The 16945-nt window shown below is 49.9% G+C and overlaps 5 protein-coding genes across 5 annotated transcripts; 2 read left to right on the plus strand and 3 right to left on the minus strand.

The window, feature by feature from the left end:
- Window positions 1-589: 589 nt before the first annotated feature.
- CDV56_104787 (uncharacterized protein) lies at window positions 590-5021 on the minus strand (the record flags this gene model as incomplete). The annotated part of the gene is made up of 6 exons (XM_026758406.1): window positions 590-1009; window positions 1791-3449; window positions 3503-4064; window positions 4250-4413; window positions 4502-4641; window positions 4820-5021. The coding sequence occupies 6 exons, from the start codon at window positions 5019-5021 to the stop codon at window positions 590-592; spliced, it is 3147 nt and encodes a 1048-aa protein (XP_026613227.1).
- A 1121-nt stretch (window positions 5022-6142) lies between these two features.
- On the minus strand, window positions 6143-6845 carry CDV56_105229 (2-oxo-4-hydroxy-4-carboxy-5-ureidoimidazoline decarboxylase; the record flags this gene model as incomplete). The annotated part of the gene is made up of 3 exons (XM_026758848.1): window positions 6143-6202; window positions 6266-6365; window positions 6442-6845. 3 exons carry the CDS (start codon window positions 6843-6845, stop codon window positions 6143-6145), a joined length of 564 nt encoding a protein of 187 aa, XP_026613228.1.
- A 1537-nt stretch (window positions 6846-8382) lies between these two features.
- CDV56_105414 (putative GPI-anchored cell surface glycoprotein) lies at window positions 8383-12001 on the plus strand (the record flags this gene model as incomplete). The annotated part of the gene is made up of 3 exons (XM_026759033.1): window positions 8383-8456; window positions 8574-11896; window positions 11958-12001. 3 exons carry the CDS (start codon window positions 8383-8385, stop codon window positions 11999-12001), a joined length of 3441 nt encoding a protein of 1146 aa, XP_026613229.1.
- Window positions 12002-12729: 728 nt separating this feature from the next.
- Window positions 12730-14009, minus strand: CDV56_105742 (pseudouridine synthase PUS4; the record flags this gene model as incomplete). Its single annotated transcript, XM_026759361.1, has 2 exons — window positions 12730-13919; window positions 13976-14009. 2 exons carry the CDS (start codon window positions 14007-14009, stop codon window positions 12730-12732), a joined length of 1224 nt encoding a protein of 407 aa, XP_026613230.1.
- Window positions 14010-14550: 541 nt separating this feature from the next.
- Window positions 14551-16533, plus strand: CDV56_105875 (uncharacterized protein; the record flags this gene model as incomplete). The annotated part of the gene is made up of 4 exons (XM_026759494.1): window positions 14551-14755; window positions 14869-15134; window positions 15198-15356; window positions 15418-16533. The coding sequence occupies 4 exons, from the start codon at window positions 14551-14553 to the stop codon at window positions 16531-16533; spliced, it is 1746 nt and encodes a 581-aa protein (XP_026613231.1).
- Window positions 16534-16945: the final 412 nt, after the last annotated feature.

The raw sequence follows: 16945 nt of genomic DNA on the forward strand, positions 1-16945 counted from the left end.
TATGATATTTTTGTTTTTGAGGGCTTCGCATGGGCACGGCGTTGGGAACTGGCGGACTTTTTCTTTGAGTGTTTTTATTACGAGTCTTCCGCTCCGCCATTCAGAAGATGTTCGGCATATAATGAGTGTATGGACGGATGCAATGTATTTAGCTAGAAAGGATATCAGTATACATTCCAGTTGGATATTTTGATTTAGATTTCTTGAATAATTGTTCAATTGAGTTGGACCCAAGCGTCATGGAATATGTAGTCCGCTGATAACGATAATGAATGATTCACACATGCTTCAGATCCGCTTCGTTATGCAAGCCATGAACCCTCTGTCTCCGGTCTACCTCGAGTGCCGTCGGTCTTAACCCTGCCTGTGCGCCTCGACGGAGTCTCAATTGAGACGTACGACACCGGAGCAAGCCGCTCTCATCATCACAGCTGCTCCGACGGTCTACATCACGGCTCAGATCGATCGATCAGGGGCGAAACAACGAGCAGCACCTCTCAGCAGGCCACAGTAGCCATCATCCGCGCAGTATCTGGTGACGGACACCCTTCATTCCTCGTTTCAAATATGCTTGCTTTCTCGCTACTCATCACCTCTTCCCCTTCCCGCCTTTCTTCTTCGACTTCCCACCCTTAGCACCCGTATCTGTCTTGCCCGCATTCGCACTCGCAGGCTCCTCGACCACCGCCGGAGCATCCGTCATCTCCACATCCGCTCTAGCAGAAGCCGTCGTCGGCGCCGGCGCCGAGAGCCCCAGTCCCGCGGCGTTCGCACCGCCCGCCAACTTGCCCAGGCTAGTCACCAGTCGGCCGACCTCCGCGGCTTTATTCGTGCGGTACTTCAAACAGATGCCTGCGGTTGGGTTGTACGTTTTCAGGGTGAGGACTGCGACGGAGGTTGCGGCAGTTGAGGTTGGGGGGTCGGTCGAGTCGGGGATTGGTGTTGAGGAGGGCTTTTTCTGTGCTGAAGGTCGTTGTGAGGGGAAGCCGTATTTTGTTGTGATGCGGGTCTGGGCGGTTTGCGTGGGAGGGTCAGTCACAGTCACAGTCACAGTCACAGGCACTTGAGGGTTGGCTCATTGATTGGGGGATTTTGAGGGGTCCATTGCGTGAGATAAGATCCTCTTAGCCTTGACGTACAGTCTCTGGGTATGCTTTAAGCAGTAGAGCGGATTGTTCTAGAAAGGCCTGGCTTGTGGGTAGGTATGGCATTTTGCCTGGTTTGATTTCTCGTCTTCCTTCAGAGTTGTGCGCGCAATGGCTAGACTGTTTGTGAGGGGTTCCAGATGCACAAGTGTGGCTAATGGCTGACTGCTGGGGATTTCGTTTATGGCGGATGCAATTGAGCTGGAGATGGGGTGCGAACTGCGGACATTTGACAACGTGGAGTCGGAGAACGATTCATTTCGCTGTCGGTGGTCGAGGCTTGGCGGAGCTGCCAACTGGACCGCTACAATGTATGCAGGAAATCTTAGCGTCCAAACTGAACACGGGCTTGCCCTAAGATTTGATTAACCAAGCGTATTGGAAATGTTGATATGTAATTTTTTACACCCCAAGTTCATGCCAAAAAGAAAACATCCCATCATCCGTCATGATCGTCCATCATCATCTCGTGTACTGTACAAGCTGCTCAATACAACCACCCCTATAGATTTGAATCCATAATAGACAAGTGACACCCCAAGATGCAAAATACTACTCAAGAGAATAGAAGAGCATATACAGATAGTGTAGGTAGATAAGCTCCATTAGTGCTTAGTTGATAGGTCGATGACAGCGCACGCAGACCAATTTCTGCTTCCCGGTTCGCGACTTGGTTGCTCGAAAATTCGTCCCTTGGCAGTTATCACACCTGAGCACGTCTCCCTCGTCTCCCTCTCCGTTGGAGGAGCCGTAATCGCTGCTCAAAGCGCTGGCCATACTGAATTTGCGTCCAGGAACAGACAACCTATTGGAATCCCGTGGCTGAGATGGCGTCTTGTTCTGCGCAGCCAGCGCATCATGCGTGATCTTGTTCCAGAATGCATAGCTCTGTTGCCCCTGTAGCCACAAAGGGTTGTCCTTGTCCTTCCCCTTGGCGACTATTGTCGTCGCAGACGGGGCCATTCCGACGTCCTCCGCGTTGCGCTTGGAGGCTCCTGCGCTGGACCGTCGACTATCAAAGGATGACTTGTACACGGATGGCGGGGGAGACACAGTGAGTGAGAGAGAATCGGCAGGCGCTCCTCCTGAAAATTGACGTACTGGGCTTGAGTAACGTGAAATATCGGGTATAGACTTGTGGGGAGACGGAGTCCGAGTCCTCGTTCCCTGACGGGAGCCTTCCCGCTTCGCTATGTCGTGCCCTATGACCGAGTTGCGCCAAGAGATGATGCGCTCTGAAGGTGTCTTGTGAGATGACTCCTTCCCGATTGAAGACGCAATGCTTTGGCGAGCTGAATTGGATCGGCGCAACAGTCTCCTGGAAATAGTGGAATGGGTGTCCCAATTCTCGTAGCGGCGTTTTTGGAACGCGCAATCTTGCCGCAGAACTCTGATCTTGCCGGAATAATCGGCGACGATGATGATATTGCCTTCCGGGTGTGTGGAACGTGAGAGATATGATGGCGATTCCTGCGCCAGCTTGCTGATGTCGGAGTTGCGATTTTGGCGAGCATTTTCCTTCTCTGCGGCGCTCACCAAGGTCACAGGAGGTGGATTGCAGATGTCGTACACTGGATCTTCGGAAAAGCCCAAGTTCTGCTTTGTCTTCGACGGAGCCATTACAGCTGCGGTGACAATAGCGGACCGTGTTTCGAAAACTTCAACAGCTCGCTTATCGGAGTCTTTCTCCATGGCACCTGTAGGCCAAACATATGCCCTGCGATCTTCACTCCCGCAAATGACATGTTTGCCGTCGTCACTAAAGGAGGCACGGATCTGACTGCATGTGTTCTCATTGCCGCGATATTTCGCTTCTAGTGTCTTATCCCTGAAGTTGTATTGTCGTATTCGCGAATCATTACTTGTGATCAGAAGCTTGACCTCACCATTGGGGTCGCCGGGAGGTAACGTAATGGTATCAATGCCTGTAATCTTACTGCCTTTGGCGTTGCGGCCTCGCGCGGATCGAACGTGAATCTGCCCAACCGCCTTCAACCCATCCGTGTCGTATATGTTGCACATACCATTGAGACAACCGGCAATTGAGTACCTACCATCAGGCGTGAAAGCGACCGATGTGATCATATCTGGGACCGCGGCGACGAACGCCACACTTTTGTCCGGAATGCTCCAGAGACGGAGTTTAGTGTCGAGAGACCCTGCAAGAAAAAACCGATCGTCACGGGGGTGGAATTGGATAGAAGTGACAAAATCACTGTGCTGAAAGCAGCATAGACACTCCGACCTTGTCACATGCCACAAGCGGACAGTCTTGTCCATTGAGGAAGACAGTAGAAAGCTATTCTGATCACCGCGTCAGACTCACATTATGGGCCTCTTCAATGTGAGACTCGTACCTTACTCCAACTTAGGTCCAGCACGCTTCCAGTGTGACCTTCGTACACTTGGATCGGCTTCGTTCTAAAGACAGGCGCCTTCAGCCGGGGAGGTTCGTCCGCATCTTGACCTTCTTCGCCTTCAACGAGTCCTTCTTCTTTACGATCTTCCGGAGAAGCAATGACGGCCCAAACGCGCACTCTTCTGTCTTGACCTGCCGCTGCTAGATACTTGCCATCCTTCGAGAATGACAATGCCCATATTGCTTTTCCGGTATTGCTGCCGCTTGGCGCCCCCTTCGTCGATCCCGTTGCGTCCTTTACCGAGGGGTTCGAGGATGCCTCTGCGTCGGTCAATTCCTGCGCGAGAAAGACCCTACTAAACGTTTTGTCTTTCTTGTAGTATGCCTTCACCCTGATGTACTTTGGCGGAGGAGGAAACTTGGGAAAGAAGCCTATCGGTTGCGCTGCGGCGTTGGCATCCATGCGGAAAGTGTCCGGTTCCGAGACATCGTCCTCTGCTTCAGACAAATTATCTTTCTTCTTGCCCCCAATTATCCGACTAAGGAACGATACTCCTTTCCTGTGAATCGCAAATTTGCGTCGTTAGCATCAAGTAGTTGTTCGGAAAGCAGCGATGACCTTCAGTGTTGGAGAGTAAGAGGCCGTTTACACGCGGGGTGCGGCTGACAGGGATCATATGTTGGAGGACGATTAAAAGATAATGACCTGTTGAAAACTGAACTGGAAGAGACATGTGGCACGTACCTTTTCTCTTTGGGAGGCTTCTGGCGCAACACAGGATCCCCCGGGATCGAGCTCTGCTCAGCTGGAGAGTAGTCATTCGCTCCGCCAGCTTCCGCTTCATATGATGCTCTTCCGAGGAGCTTCAAAGGAATCGATCGTTCGGTATTGGTGCGCTTAATGATGTGCTAAAATCGCCAGTAGCGCATCAGTCCTCAATGCTTTTCACTCTAACATGACATTGTATTGTAAGGTGAGGAATGAGAAGAAACTCACTTGCGACAGCGGATCGATCGCGCTAGAATCGGCGCTGGGCCCATAGAGCGTCGGGGAGGAAGTGGAATTTCTGCCATAGGTATTACTGTGAATCGATGCTCGGGCATTCTTCCTCGCATCTTGCTGATTTGCGCTTGAGCCTGATGCATTATCGGACGCGACAGAACCTATCAAGAAGCCCCCGAGAAAAGCAAATAACCATCAGCGGGTGACACATAACAGAATCATTGGTGATTGAATCGCGGGAGCCGGAACGAACGGGACTGATTTGTTTGAATGACCAGTCCTTAAAAGGATGACGATAAGAGCTGCACATACCGATAGGGAAAGACTGTGAAGTTCTTAAAAGTCCCGGCGAGGCGACATTGGGGCTATCATTATTATTGTTGTTATCATCATTGTGATGACCTTCCTGGCGACTGGTCGCGGTGGTGGTGATGATTGCGGGCAACACGGGGGCTGTTGAGGCCCGCGACACCTGGACCCTTTGATCGTCCGTCTCCTGCAAACCCTCCGCCATAGTGAGGTTGAGGCTTGAAATTGTGCATATGGATTTTAGACAGAGACAGGTACGATGTATGGGAGAATTTCAGGTGGAGAGGACGTAGAAGAGGCCATAGAAGAGAATGACAGGGCTCTAAGCAACTTGGAGTAGGGTCATGATAATAAGGTAGGTAACAAGGATGATGATAATAATAGTAGATAGGTAGTTTAGTTAAGAGGTCATGATTGATTGATTATCATTACTCTGTGTTTAGTGTGGTGGAATGAAATGAAAGTAAACGGCAATATCCGGATGAGGGCTTTTGCAGCAGAATGGATGACATCAAAGCGGGACATCATAGACAGTATATATCTAGGGCTTTTTTCTCTTATCTTTTCGGACAGAGATTCTGGGAGTTCCATCCTTTCATTCTATTGGGATCCATGGTCCTGGTAGAGCTTACACAGAAGCAACACAGAATCGGTTCAGCAAGTCTGGAACATTGGAAACCATTTACCGTTGGTTCCTGCCATAAGGAATCATATGAGAATGGATCATCGAATTATCGCAAGCATCCATAGTGATAGGCACGCTGTGGCAGATGAATCAGGGTCTACTACGGAGTATAATGGTCTAAGAGGAGTTGATGGCAACAACTAAGCATAATCTGTCTGATACACATTAAACAAACTGGGATAGTGATAGTTGTTGCACGTCAATCATCAATGTCTTGGACTCTTAGCCATCTATATATATGGTGTCGTTTGAACCCAGTGGACTCTCTTTGACAGAAAGATAGATAGATATCTACTTCTTTAGGAGATAAATGGACAGTCTTCAGTTCACAGAGCAGTTGGCCTGCTCTTGATGCCCCCCACTTCTAGCATAGCCACGATGATCACATTATCTAGGAAAAGTCCAGGCGCGAGACCCTGATATTAATTAATGAATATTAAACTCATTCGAAGCATTTCTAGAACCACCTCAGAGACAGTGCGTCATTGGCTATTGTAAAATAGGTCAAACTGTTGGATTTGTCAGACATCCATTTGCTTGTGAAGACAACAACATGAAGAAGAGCGTCAGCTTGCAGGAGCACTGAAATGGTCATGACTCTTTTTCATTCAGATCTATTGGTTCAAAAATAATATACAAGCTCAAATTCGGGACGACTGTTCCAGCTTCTTAGCTCGATCTTTGGCTATATCACACATTGCCTGTCAATGCCAAAATTAGCGGACTGTTCGTCACCCACAATGTTGTCGATCGACGGCGCCCACCTGGATGGTTTCCTGTATCTCTCGCTCAATATCGCCTCTGTCAATCCTCTGGCGCATTTCCTCCATGATGACATCTCTGCTTCTTCCATTGACAAACGTTCTAGATCAAGTCATCGGAAGGCATACGGTCAGTATACAGGAGACCATGAGTGCTGATAGTTTGACAAAGCACGTACACAAATCTCAGTCCCGGAAATCTCTCCTCATATTCGACATTGAGTAGCCTCAATTTCTCCGCTAGTTCTTCTGCCCCTGTATTCAGATTGGCCTGCTCTCTCTTACTGAGCTCGCTCATATGTTCTGTATCTGCAACTTTGGGCCTTCCGAGGCGTGGATGCGATCCTAAGATTCCTGTGAGGATTTCCTTGTCGGTGGGTGAATTTTGGGCGGAGAGTGCAGACATTCGGCCGCCTACTGCGTCGATGAGACTGTTATACGAGGAGAATGTTTGGTTGGATAGGACCGGAGCCATCAGCGTGTGGAGTTCTGGAGATGGCTCAAAGAGGGTATCGAGAGCTCTGAATTGCTCATCCTGTGGTAGAGACGGTAGTGGTGAGACTGGAGGAAGGCTGGAAGACATGATGATCGATGTTGCAGCTTTCAGCACCTCCGCCGGTACGTATGCGAACAATAACCTTGGATTGTGATATGAATCGCGAAGGAAGTTGGAGGGGCTTCTTGAGATATATACCAGGACCGATATCCACCCCGCATCGGGAGTCTCCGAGCTGTTTGTTGCTGACGGAGGCGGAGAGCTCCAGGGCGGAACGACACCATCATGGAGGTGGGTGGTTGAAAATACCAGTCATTTATTAACGAATGAAAATGAGAAATATCGAAGAGGGAATGATTCAGATTGACGTCGATTGGAATGTTTGATCGACGTTTCCATCTAGTCCATCTGTCAGAAGCTTATCTGGGAAGTAAGGTTATTCCTAGGAGCTGTCTGTTCGCCCGCGGAACTTCCAAGAGACATGCACGCAGAAAAGAAAAAAAAAAAAAAAAAAAAACATAAGAAACTCGAAATCAAGAGAGTTGAGTAGCTTTGGCGCTGATTGCTCTGACTGGCCTCCTTGCACGTAGTGGCTCATAATTTCTGCTTACATGAAAATGTGCAGACATATTGCTTCTTCTGCCTATCCAATCTTTAGGTCTGAAAAGGATGACAACATTCTTTGCTCAATTGATGGCAGCCATTTTGTTCCGCATTTCTAGGTTATTACCTATCTTCAAAGGCGTATCGTACGAAATACAAAGCAGTTATGTCCTAAACATTAAAGTATCTCAAGCAGCAATAACCGGATGATAAATATACTTGAGAGTTGAGAAGTCTCGGAGGAGGAGATCAAGGATAGCAAAAGTATGGCAACCGCACAGACCGTTGTCAACAATATCTCTTGCTGGTACCTTAATATTATCGAGGAATATCTATCTACCTTGGCTGACAATGATAGATCATATTTCATCCAAGCATAATGTAACTATCAAACGATAAAAGTTTGTGTTTGACCGAATGGCCTTGTCCATAAAGCCATCACTTGTTCTGATTGCCCCAGTCACAATGGGAATATCACCTGTCGTGGATCTTATGGAATTATCTGCCACTTTGTCTTTGATTTTTGGAACCTTCTATCGATACCTCGCTTGATCTCACCACTTGCACTAGGTACCTAATTGGCATCGGGCCAAGGAACGTGGGGATATTTCGAGTTTCGACCCGTCCCTATCTCAGAAAGTGGAGGCAGCTAGTCCTCCACTAGGAGTGCCCCTGAACTCCTGAGACTCTGAGAGGTTCGTGAGGTAGATACATCTCCGTCAAGGGCGTCAAGTCCCTCTTTCATCCTGTCAATCCCTCGATAGCGACTGTCTATCGACTCTCTAGGTGGCAGTGCCTGATCTGGGCAGTGCCTCAGTCTGCACGCGTGTCGTCTTTTCCCACATTCGTTTCAAGGCTTCACCAACTGTTTGTACAAGTTGACCGCAATCCTCCTCCGATCTCTATCTACACTCTTTCATTGAAACAACCCCTCCTCTCAGGAACGGACGTTCCTTCTTCATTATCTATCACTCCATTGTGACATTTGAACCGGATACCCGCCTCCAATGCGGTTCCCGTCATGTCTCTTAATGGGCTAGATAATCCCGCTGTCATCGAAGCCTACCAGAGCGCTCTGGCCGAAGCGGGAGGATGGTTAGTTCACCTTCGTCAATAAATTTTGATCGGTCGCAATTGCGTTGCGTGGTTATGAATGATGATAGTTCGCGCGTTATCTATGCGAGCTGACACTCATTGCCCCATGGCATTTAGGTTTCTTCTCCGTTACGTATCAAGGGATGAGGTAAATCTGCTTGACCGAGGAACAGGCGGGGTGCCTGATGTGCGGAGTGCGATCGACAGCTATGAGGAAATCTCCCCTCTCTACGGTTTCCTACAATATCGGCGGAGGAAGGTGGTGCTGAGCTACCTGCCGGAAGGTCTCTCGAGGCTTATACAAGGTACTTCCACACTGGCTCGATTGTGTGCTCTTTTCCCGCCAACCTATGATCTCGTTGACACGGTCTTGTGTGTAGCCCGAACCACAGTGCAGTTTCAGTCAATCTTGGACAAGTTCTCACCCCACGATACGGTATTCTCCTTCGCAAAGTCAGCAGATCTCACCGAGAGTGCATTGTCTTCTGCGTGCTTGTTACATGCTGCTTCAGGTTCTATCACCTCCTCTTCAAGCTCCCTCCGCCGTCGCAGGCTGATGGAAATTGCTGAAGATGCAGAGGAAAACGCCACGAGCAAGGACCAGACGCAGGCGCCATCTCCACATCCGGACAATCGACAAAGGTCGACCAGCCATGTATCCGAAGCTACCATAGTGCCCCCATCAGTCACTTCGAACCCTCGACAACCCTCCAATGGCGACGAATCACCCCTCGTCGCAAAGAGCCCCCAGGATTCCCAAGCCAGTGATCAAGTCTCTATCTCCTGGGATAGTCGATCTGAACGCCCCGCTTCACGAAGGAGATATGAGGATGACCTATCTTACACACCATCCGAATCGCGGAGGTCTACACAGTCGGCCAGGCCGTCGCTCAGGGACCTGGAGCGTGCGAGTACGTACACCCCGAAAGTCAAGCGTGGCCCTCGACCTTCGGTAGACGGGAGCGGGCGTCCTCGTACGGCAGGTAACCTGTCTCGAAACGCCGAGCAGCGGCCAGTAGCCTCTTTACCGGCTGGCGTTAGGACATCTTCGCTGCGGAAAGGCAACCCGAGCCCATCTCGTCCCCGTTCTCAGGGAAGCCCAGTGGCATCCGTGTCCAGCCGAACAGCTCCTCCTGTCCCGCCCTTGTTGGTGCCACCCCTATCAATGCCGATTTCGCGGCCTCAGCTCTCACCTGGTGCTAAATCACTGAGCGCTCTCTCTTCGTCTGGCACCTCAAATGAAAAGGAACGGCTGATGAAAGCTCTTCAGCTGCGAAAAACTCAAATGGAAAAGCGTGCGGCGGAGAGCAAAAAGGATCGAAAGACGAGAGATGAAAGATTGACAGATGTTGACGAGAACAAGGAGAACATCGATCAGGCTGGTGACAAGTTGAAGCATGATCAAGAAACTGCGGCGGTGATTGAACAAAGCAAAGAGCCTTGTCCTACGACGCAGCTTTCTATTGTGCCTGAATCGATCGCACTCCCTGACGGAAAGCTTGCTACGTCTGACTCCACAAAACCAGATTCCGCTGTGGGTATGGAGATGGCCAACTTCGATGACGAACAGCTTCCCAATCAGTCGCTTCCGAATACAGGCAACATTCTTACAGCCAATCCACAAGAACTGTCGGAGACAGACCAGTTACAGGCGCCTCAAGTGCCTCCGAAAATTGAAGCGGACGCTGCCGACAGAGACTTGGCCGTGTCCGTTGACAACGACACTAAAAGTGGCACCAGCTTGCTTAGCGCCGCCATCCATGTCCCACCCCAAGATTTTGAAAAAGCTGCAACAGAGGAAAACCAAGAATTTGTTCCCTCTCCTCCACATCCGGAGAATTATTCTGTTACTGGCCAGGAAGAGGCGTTGACAGCGATTGACCTGGCCGATTCAACAATCCTGCCCCAATCTATTCCTCTTCCCGACTCGCCAACCTTCAATTCCCAGTCGAGCTTCACTCCTGAATCAACGGCAATAGCACCTTATCCCGCCGAGCCGCAGAATGACTTGACCCCTGAATCCTCGAATGCGGATTCGAAGAACGTGAACACTCGAAAGGACAAGCGCAAACCTCAGCTCGAGCCTATTCAGGTACCCACTCCAGACTATTCTGATGACGAAAATCTCCTTTCGGATGATTCCTTCATGGAAGAACTGAAAAGCGCCACTGTCGAGGAAGCGAAGCCTGTTTCAGTCGGAAAGTCGCCGTTGTCGCCTGTCTACTCAAATAACAATGACCAGATAAGCTCTCATGCTTGGAGGAATTCGCGGGCAGTTTCGAACCCGAGCGCCTTGGGACACCAATTGTACAATATGCAGTCACTCACCGGGGGCAGATCCGTATCTGGTCCCAATGGAGACATGGATGGCTCAACAGGTCCCGTGCTTGTGGCCAAGAAGATCAACGTATCATCGGGAATCTCAAAGCGCATCAAAGCCTTGGAGAAGTTCTCTAACAGCCGTGAAACATCATCGAACTCAGGATTGAACCTAGCTCCACCTACTGCATCCTCTTCTTTCGAAGCTCTTCGAAAGCGAGCCTCCGTGTCGCTCAGTGGGGCCAATTCGGACGCCGGCTCAATTTCCCGACATGGCTCTTATACCCCAGAAGCTTTCTCCCGAGCTCCTAGTGTCAAACGTCGCGACTCACAATCTAGCACGAACGCTGCGCGCACTACGAGTTCCATTTCGGTGACTGCTCAGATAGTCCGTGACGCAGCCAATGCCCCTAGCGATTCAAAACCAGACCTGCCAGACCCGGACGTACTCAATCTCCAAGCTAGTCCTTTGACCGTTGAACGTGAGCCTCTTGAACCGACGATTGCCAAATCAGAAAAACGTAGTATGTCTGCGTCTTCTACCAATTCTGGTCACCAGTCTCGAGCCGCTTCGGTGCCGCGGTCTGAGAGCAGATTGTCCATCTCCTCTGTCTCGAAAAAAGAAGAAGCCTTTCTGTCAAAATCGACCAGCGATTTATCTTCGTCCCCTGAGGGGAAGAGGACCTCTCGCGCTTCTCGACTCCTACGCCGCATGTCGTCGATAACGTCAAATTCAAGGAAGAGTGTCATTGGGGCATTCAGTCCTTCCGTCAAGGAAGAAGAAAGCGCACCGGCTGCTGCTGAGAAGCCGAAGAAGGCTAGCGTGAGCACCGCGGCAATCGACATCGGCGAGGTCAATGTTCAGTTCCCTGACACCCTCCTCTGGAAGCGTCGGTTCATTCGGATCGATCACAAAGGATATCTGATATTGACCCCTGGAAATGTCGATTCGAGCAGCCGCAACATGATCAAGCGGTACCATCTGACTGAGTTCAGAACACCGTGTATTCCGGATGAGGATCGTCAAGAACTCCCCAACAGCATTTTGCTTGATTTCTTGAATGGCAGCACCCTCCAGTGCGCCTGTGAATCCCGACAAGGGCAAGCCTCTGTGCTCCAAAGTAAGTCGTCAATAATGCACTTGCAATCTTCTTCAGGCTACAGAGAGCTAACAAACGACAGCGCTCATTGACGCTCACACTGCTCATCAACAGTCACTACCTTGATATTCTCTCCTTCCAGCATAGACTACCTTTGAATCACTTTCTCTGTCTTTCTGAAATCATACCTGTTGGCCTCACTTTTCCCTTTTATTTCCTTTTCAGTGTACTTTTGCCTAATTGCTTTGTTTTCAGCGGTATACCCCAACCAAAAGCGGTTCCCTTTTGTTAAACTACCGACTGTGTCTGACTATCTGACTGCGACCGTTTCCTATCTCTTTGCGACATTTACTCAGCCATTTCTTGAACCTGATGAGATTGCATGATCTGATGAAATAGATCCATTGCATGGAATCTATCTCCTGCTTGATGCGGAGGTTGATCCTCTTGATTAGTAAATGTGCTTTATCAATTAGCTTAGACCTTGCAATCTTACATCTCACATTCTTGGGTTGAAGCAGCCCGCAACCATATTGGCTTTCTTTACAGGATTACTATCATTGCTCGAATGACCTGCAAGATCTCCTTTTGGAGACATTTGGGAAGACAAGCCCCACCGTGAATGAGACAGAAAGCTAGGTAGTAGCAAGTATCGATACCATGCAAATGGCTGTACATGTTCACCGAAGCTATCCAGAAATCCAGAAATTCGTAAATAGGCGAATATCAATGAAAAGCTCATCGAATAGAACCATCATGCTGGAGACATCGACAACGCCGTCTATTGTACACAGGTATTCTGAAGCATCATACAAGACTTTTATATAGTGTCCGAGTTCTATGTCTGAAAGGACTTATTCGGTGTTCGCTTCGGCTCTCTTCTTCTCCCACTCCTCGAGGAATCGTTTGACTTTCGGGCCCCAAACATCCTCACCAGCTTCGAGATCTTTATACTCGAGGACCTTGTCAGACCCCAGCTCGAAATCCGCCTGGCGCGTTCGGATGAGCGAGCTCATAAGACCACAGCTACCGAGGGCCTTGCCAAGATCATGCGCCAAAGAGCGGACGTAGAAGCCAGACGAAACGGTCATGGTGATTTTCACAGCAGGAGGTTGAGAGGAGGGCTCGGTGGGGTTTGCCGGTGTGGTAGCTATTTCCGACGCATCGGGACCACCTGAGGGCTCAGCCTGCGCCGGCGCTGAGTCGCCCTCGGCGGTGATCTTCTGTTTTTTCGCCGCCGAGGGAGCAAGCTCGGCATCGGTGGCAGCTGGAGCACCCACGTCGTCTTTCGTGGGCTCCTCAGCAGGGGGCGGTGCCTTACGTTTTGTGGCTGTTGAAGTCTCCTGTTCTTCGCTATTCTCGGCCGGGACTTCCGCCTCAGCAGTTGGAGCTACGGGCAGGGTATCATCTTTCGCTAGAAGTCTTTCCGCAACTTCCTTCTCTTCTCCGGCAGCCTCTTCCTCGGGCCACTTGTACTCGTGGGTGCCGGGCTCGTACCACTCGAGAATGCGCAGATCGCTCACTTCCACGGGGCGTGACTGGATCTCAATGGGAGGCTCTTTGCCCTCTCGCGCATACTCGTAAAGTTTCTTTCCCTGGACCTTCAGAGCCGAGAAGATAGGCGGACGCTGCATGATCTTCCCTCTGAACTGCTCGAGCGCCTTCTCAACCGCCTCCCGAGTGATATGCTCGTACGGGCTCCGTCGGACGATCTTACCCAGCTTGTCGTAGGTGTCCGTCTCAGCTCCGAAAAGCACAACCGTTTCATATGTCTTTGTGCACCCCAGGAAGTCATTGAGGTTTTTCGTGCCCTTGCCCACACCCGTGACTAGCACGCCGGTCGCCAATGGGTCGAGGGTACCTCCGTGTCCGATCTTGACGTCCAGACGCTTTGAGCGGCGCCTGTTGCGCTGGTAGCTGCCTTCTCTGTTACGTCGCGCGCGCTCCTCGTCGAGCCAGGGCTTGAAGAGCTTGGAGGGGTTGAAATGGTGCTGAAGAGTTCGGATGACATCGGCCGAGGTGACACCTTGAGGCTTGTGGACGGCTGTTGGACATTAGCGCTAGCTCTGAGCGTGCTTCGGTGCGTATGAGAACACATACCGAAGACGCCTTCGTAGATTTTTTCTCCAGACATCGTGGTACGAAATAATCGGAAGCCGCGACGGAATCCCATCAGCCGCAGGGGAATGGATTGAAGATGGCTAAGAGGTACGGGAGAACTGATGGCAGGTAAATAAATAAGCTCGATCAATACAATAAATTTCCAAGGTGAGAAAGTAAGAAATTGAGCAAGATCAATCTAACTACGCAATGCGGCTGGCAGTTTAGCAATCCATCTCTCAAAAAATAACTGCTACAAAAAAAGGAAAAGAGCAATGCCGGGTGCGATGAAGATGTCTCAGCAAAACGGTACAGTACAATCATTGCTTACATACCAGCGTATTATTACAAACTTACCTGAACTCAATTTCGTAAACTACGGGTAATTACCAGTCTGTCGTGGGGGGTGGGTTTTGCCAGACAAAGGAAGGTCACTCGATGAACTCTTTCGAACTACATTCTGACCATCCTCATTCGATTTATTTCTTGCCCTCAATCTTTGCGTTTGGCTTCTGAAGAAGCTTTTCGTCAATTCCTTTCCATATCAGTCAAGGCACCATGCTGCCCCCAGAGACATGACATCGCGAGAAGATAGTGTCCTGGCCGCCAGAGACCCATCTCTTACGGACGAGAACGACTGGGAAGAGTTCAGTCTGTCTGAAGTCAGGGTCCTGGTGCCAGGCAAGTCCCGCTATGCCAATCTTCTCACAGCATCTCCCAGCAATCCTGTCCAGGTAACGGGCTGTTTGGACGAAGTGGAAGAGGAGCAAGAGTCTTTAGGTATGTATTACTAGAGTTACAACCTTAATTGTTACACGTAGTACCTCCCACAAGTACCTCAATCTTCGTCTTCTTTAGACAGAAGCTGACTTGATTCTTGTCTATTCGGCTAGTCCTCGATCCCGATTACATTACAAAACGGATTGTGATCGATAATGTGACCCATTATGCCTACGGCCAACATAGTGACGGTGAGGTTGGGGTCTGGATTGCTGGCCGTGCTGGCTGGTTTTCGATATCGCCAGCGAGGGGTTACCGACCTATGTTCAATGACGTGGTCGAGGCCATTGATTTGTTATATTTTTTGGCGGACAGACACCAGCCGAAGCGACGAAGACGGAAGAATTGGAATCCAAGCGTTGAGTACTTGTGTGAGGAGGTGAGTACAGACCACATGGTTTGATGGACTCCAGGATGTCAGTCACTTACACTATGCTTTTAGTATGTCAACCACACACATGGTATTTGCGAGGACGCTGATGACTCGGCCGAAGTCTTTTACAAACATCACAACTTCCTGCTCTCTCGAATGCTGAAGGGTGAAGAGGAAGTGGAATGGACCAAAACGCAGCTATTCGAGCATCTGTGCGAGAAGTTCCCTGTGAGCAAGTTCCTCATTACCCATCTCGTCATGATTGCCTTTGCTGATGATGACGACATAGGAGGACTATGAAGAAATTAAATTTTCGCACGAGTCAAAACAAGATGGAGAAGCTATGGACGAGGACGAGGACGAGGATGTTGATGGGGTCCCGGAGGAGTCAACGAATGCGTCTGACCCGAATGTGGTCTCAAAGACACAGGCAGACGCAATTTACCAGGTGATCCTTGATTTGAAAGAGGCAGGACACTTGGCGAAGCGCCAGCTAAATCTTGATTTACTTGCCTCCACTCTTGTGAACCGGTTCGAAATTGATAGTCCCGAGTATGCACAAGACCTGATCTCGTCGAGGGCGAACATCATCCTGGAGCTGATGGACGAAGCTAAGACACCGAACTTTGACTGGTCACGGAAGGTTATCTACCGTGAGCTGAAGGCCGCGTCAAAGAGGGATGAACTTCAGCAGATCGCTCTTACTCCGTTGCGTCCCCGGACTTCTGAAGAAGACGAGTCCTCTGATCAGGAGAGTGAAAACGAAGAAAATCGTAGACCACGGAGACGACGAGTTCGCAAATCCGTGCTTCGCCCGAAGTCGAGCGCATTCTCCACAAAGCAAATTGGCAAGCGCACGCGAAGCACTGCGATCGACCCAGGAGATATGTCCGATGAGAACCAGGAAGGGATGGATGATTTCGAGACCCCCAGTAAAGTCCGCGGTCATGATCTGGTACGGGACCCGCTATCAACCAGAGCAAAACGAAGAACTCGCTCGATTCTATCAGACACGGCCTCCACGCCTCTACACAAAACGCCCTTGCAGGAAACTCTCCAAAGCCGAAATACTTCCGTTTCCACCGCAGATCAGGTACAGGATTCTGTTGGCTCAGACATTCCTCATGCCGACGATGTGCCATCTGATACATGGAGTTGTCAGGTACGAGGATGTGGCAAGGTGATCAACAAGAGCAACACGAAGAGAGGCAAAGAGTTAATTCAAGATCATTCCTTGGCGCATGCAGACGACACAAAGGCCAAGCTTGACCTTGTTTTTGCGGAGCAAAGATTGAATATCAATATACGCGTTGATAATCTTCTTGAACGGATTCGGGAGATGGGGAACCTTGACGCTGGGCTTTCGGTCATGGAGAATGGAACTAACGGTCAAACGGGGTCATGAGACGACTGCTACATTTGACCAACCAGAAAATCCGTTTTGAAATGCTTACAACGTGCTGGTTTCAGACCCCGGGTTGCTGTTAGCACCAACAGATCAGCAATGAGAGCTCGAGCAATGCACTACCTTACTGCTCGACAATGTCCTGAGTGGGTATCATTTGCTTACATATCATTGGTCTGGTGCTGACTGGACTTGCTGTAGGTTGATCACTCCGTCGATGAATAGCTCCACGAGTTTGCATATGAAATGATTGAACACAGATCCATCCTATAATAAAGGGCACGACGCATGCACGATTAATACAGCACCGAAGATTTAGCAGAATCTGACGTCAAGGCAAATACGCATTTCGGGTGTCGAAAGATGAGCGCGGCGTTGTGGATTGATTGATAATGGTACCAAGGAATATCCT

The sequence above is a fragment of the Aspergillus thermomutatus genome, assembly GCF_002237265.1.
Source record: "Aspergillus thermomutatus strain HMR AF 39 chromosome Unknown NODE_136, whole genome shotgun sequence".
Lineage (NCBI taxonomy): Eukaryota > Fungi > Ascomycota > Eurotiomycetes > Eurotiales > Aspergillaceae > Aspergillus > Aspergillus thermomutatus.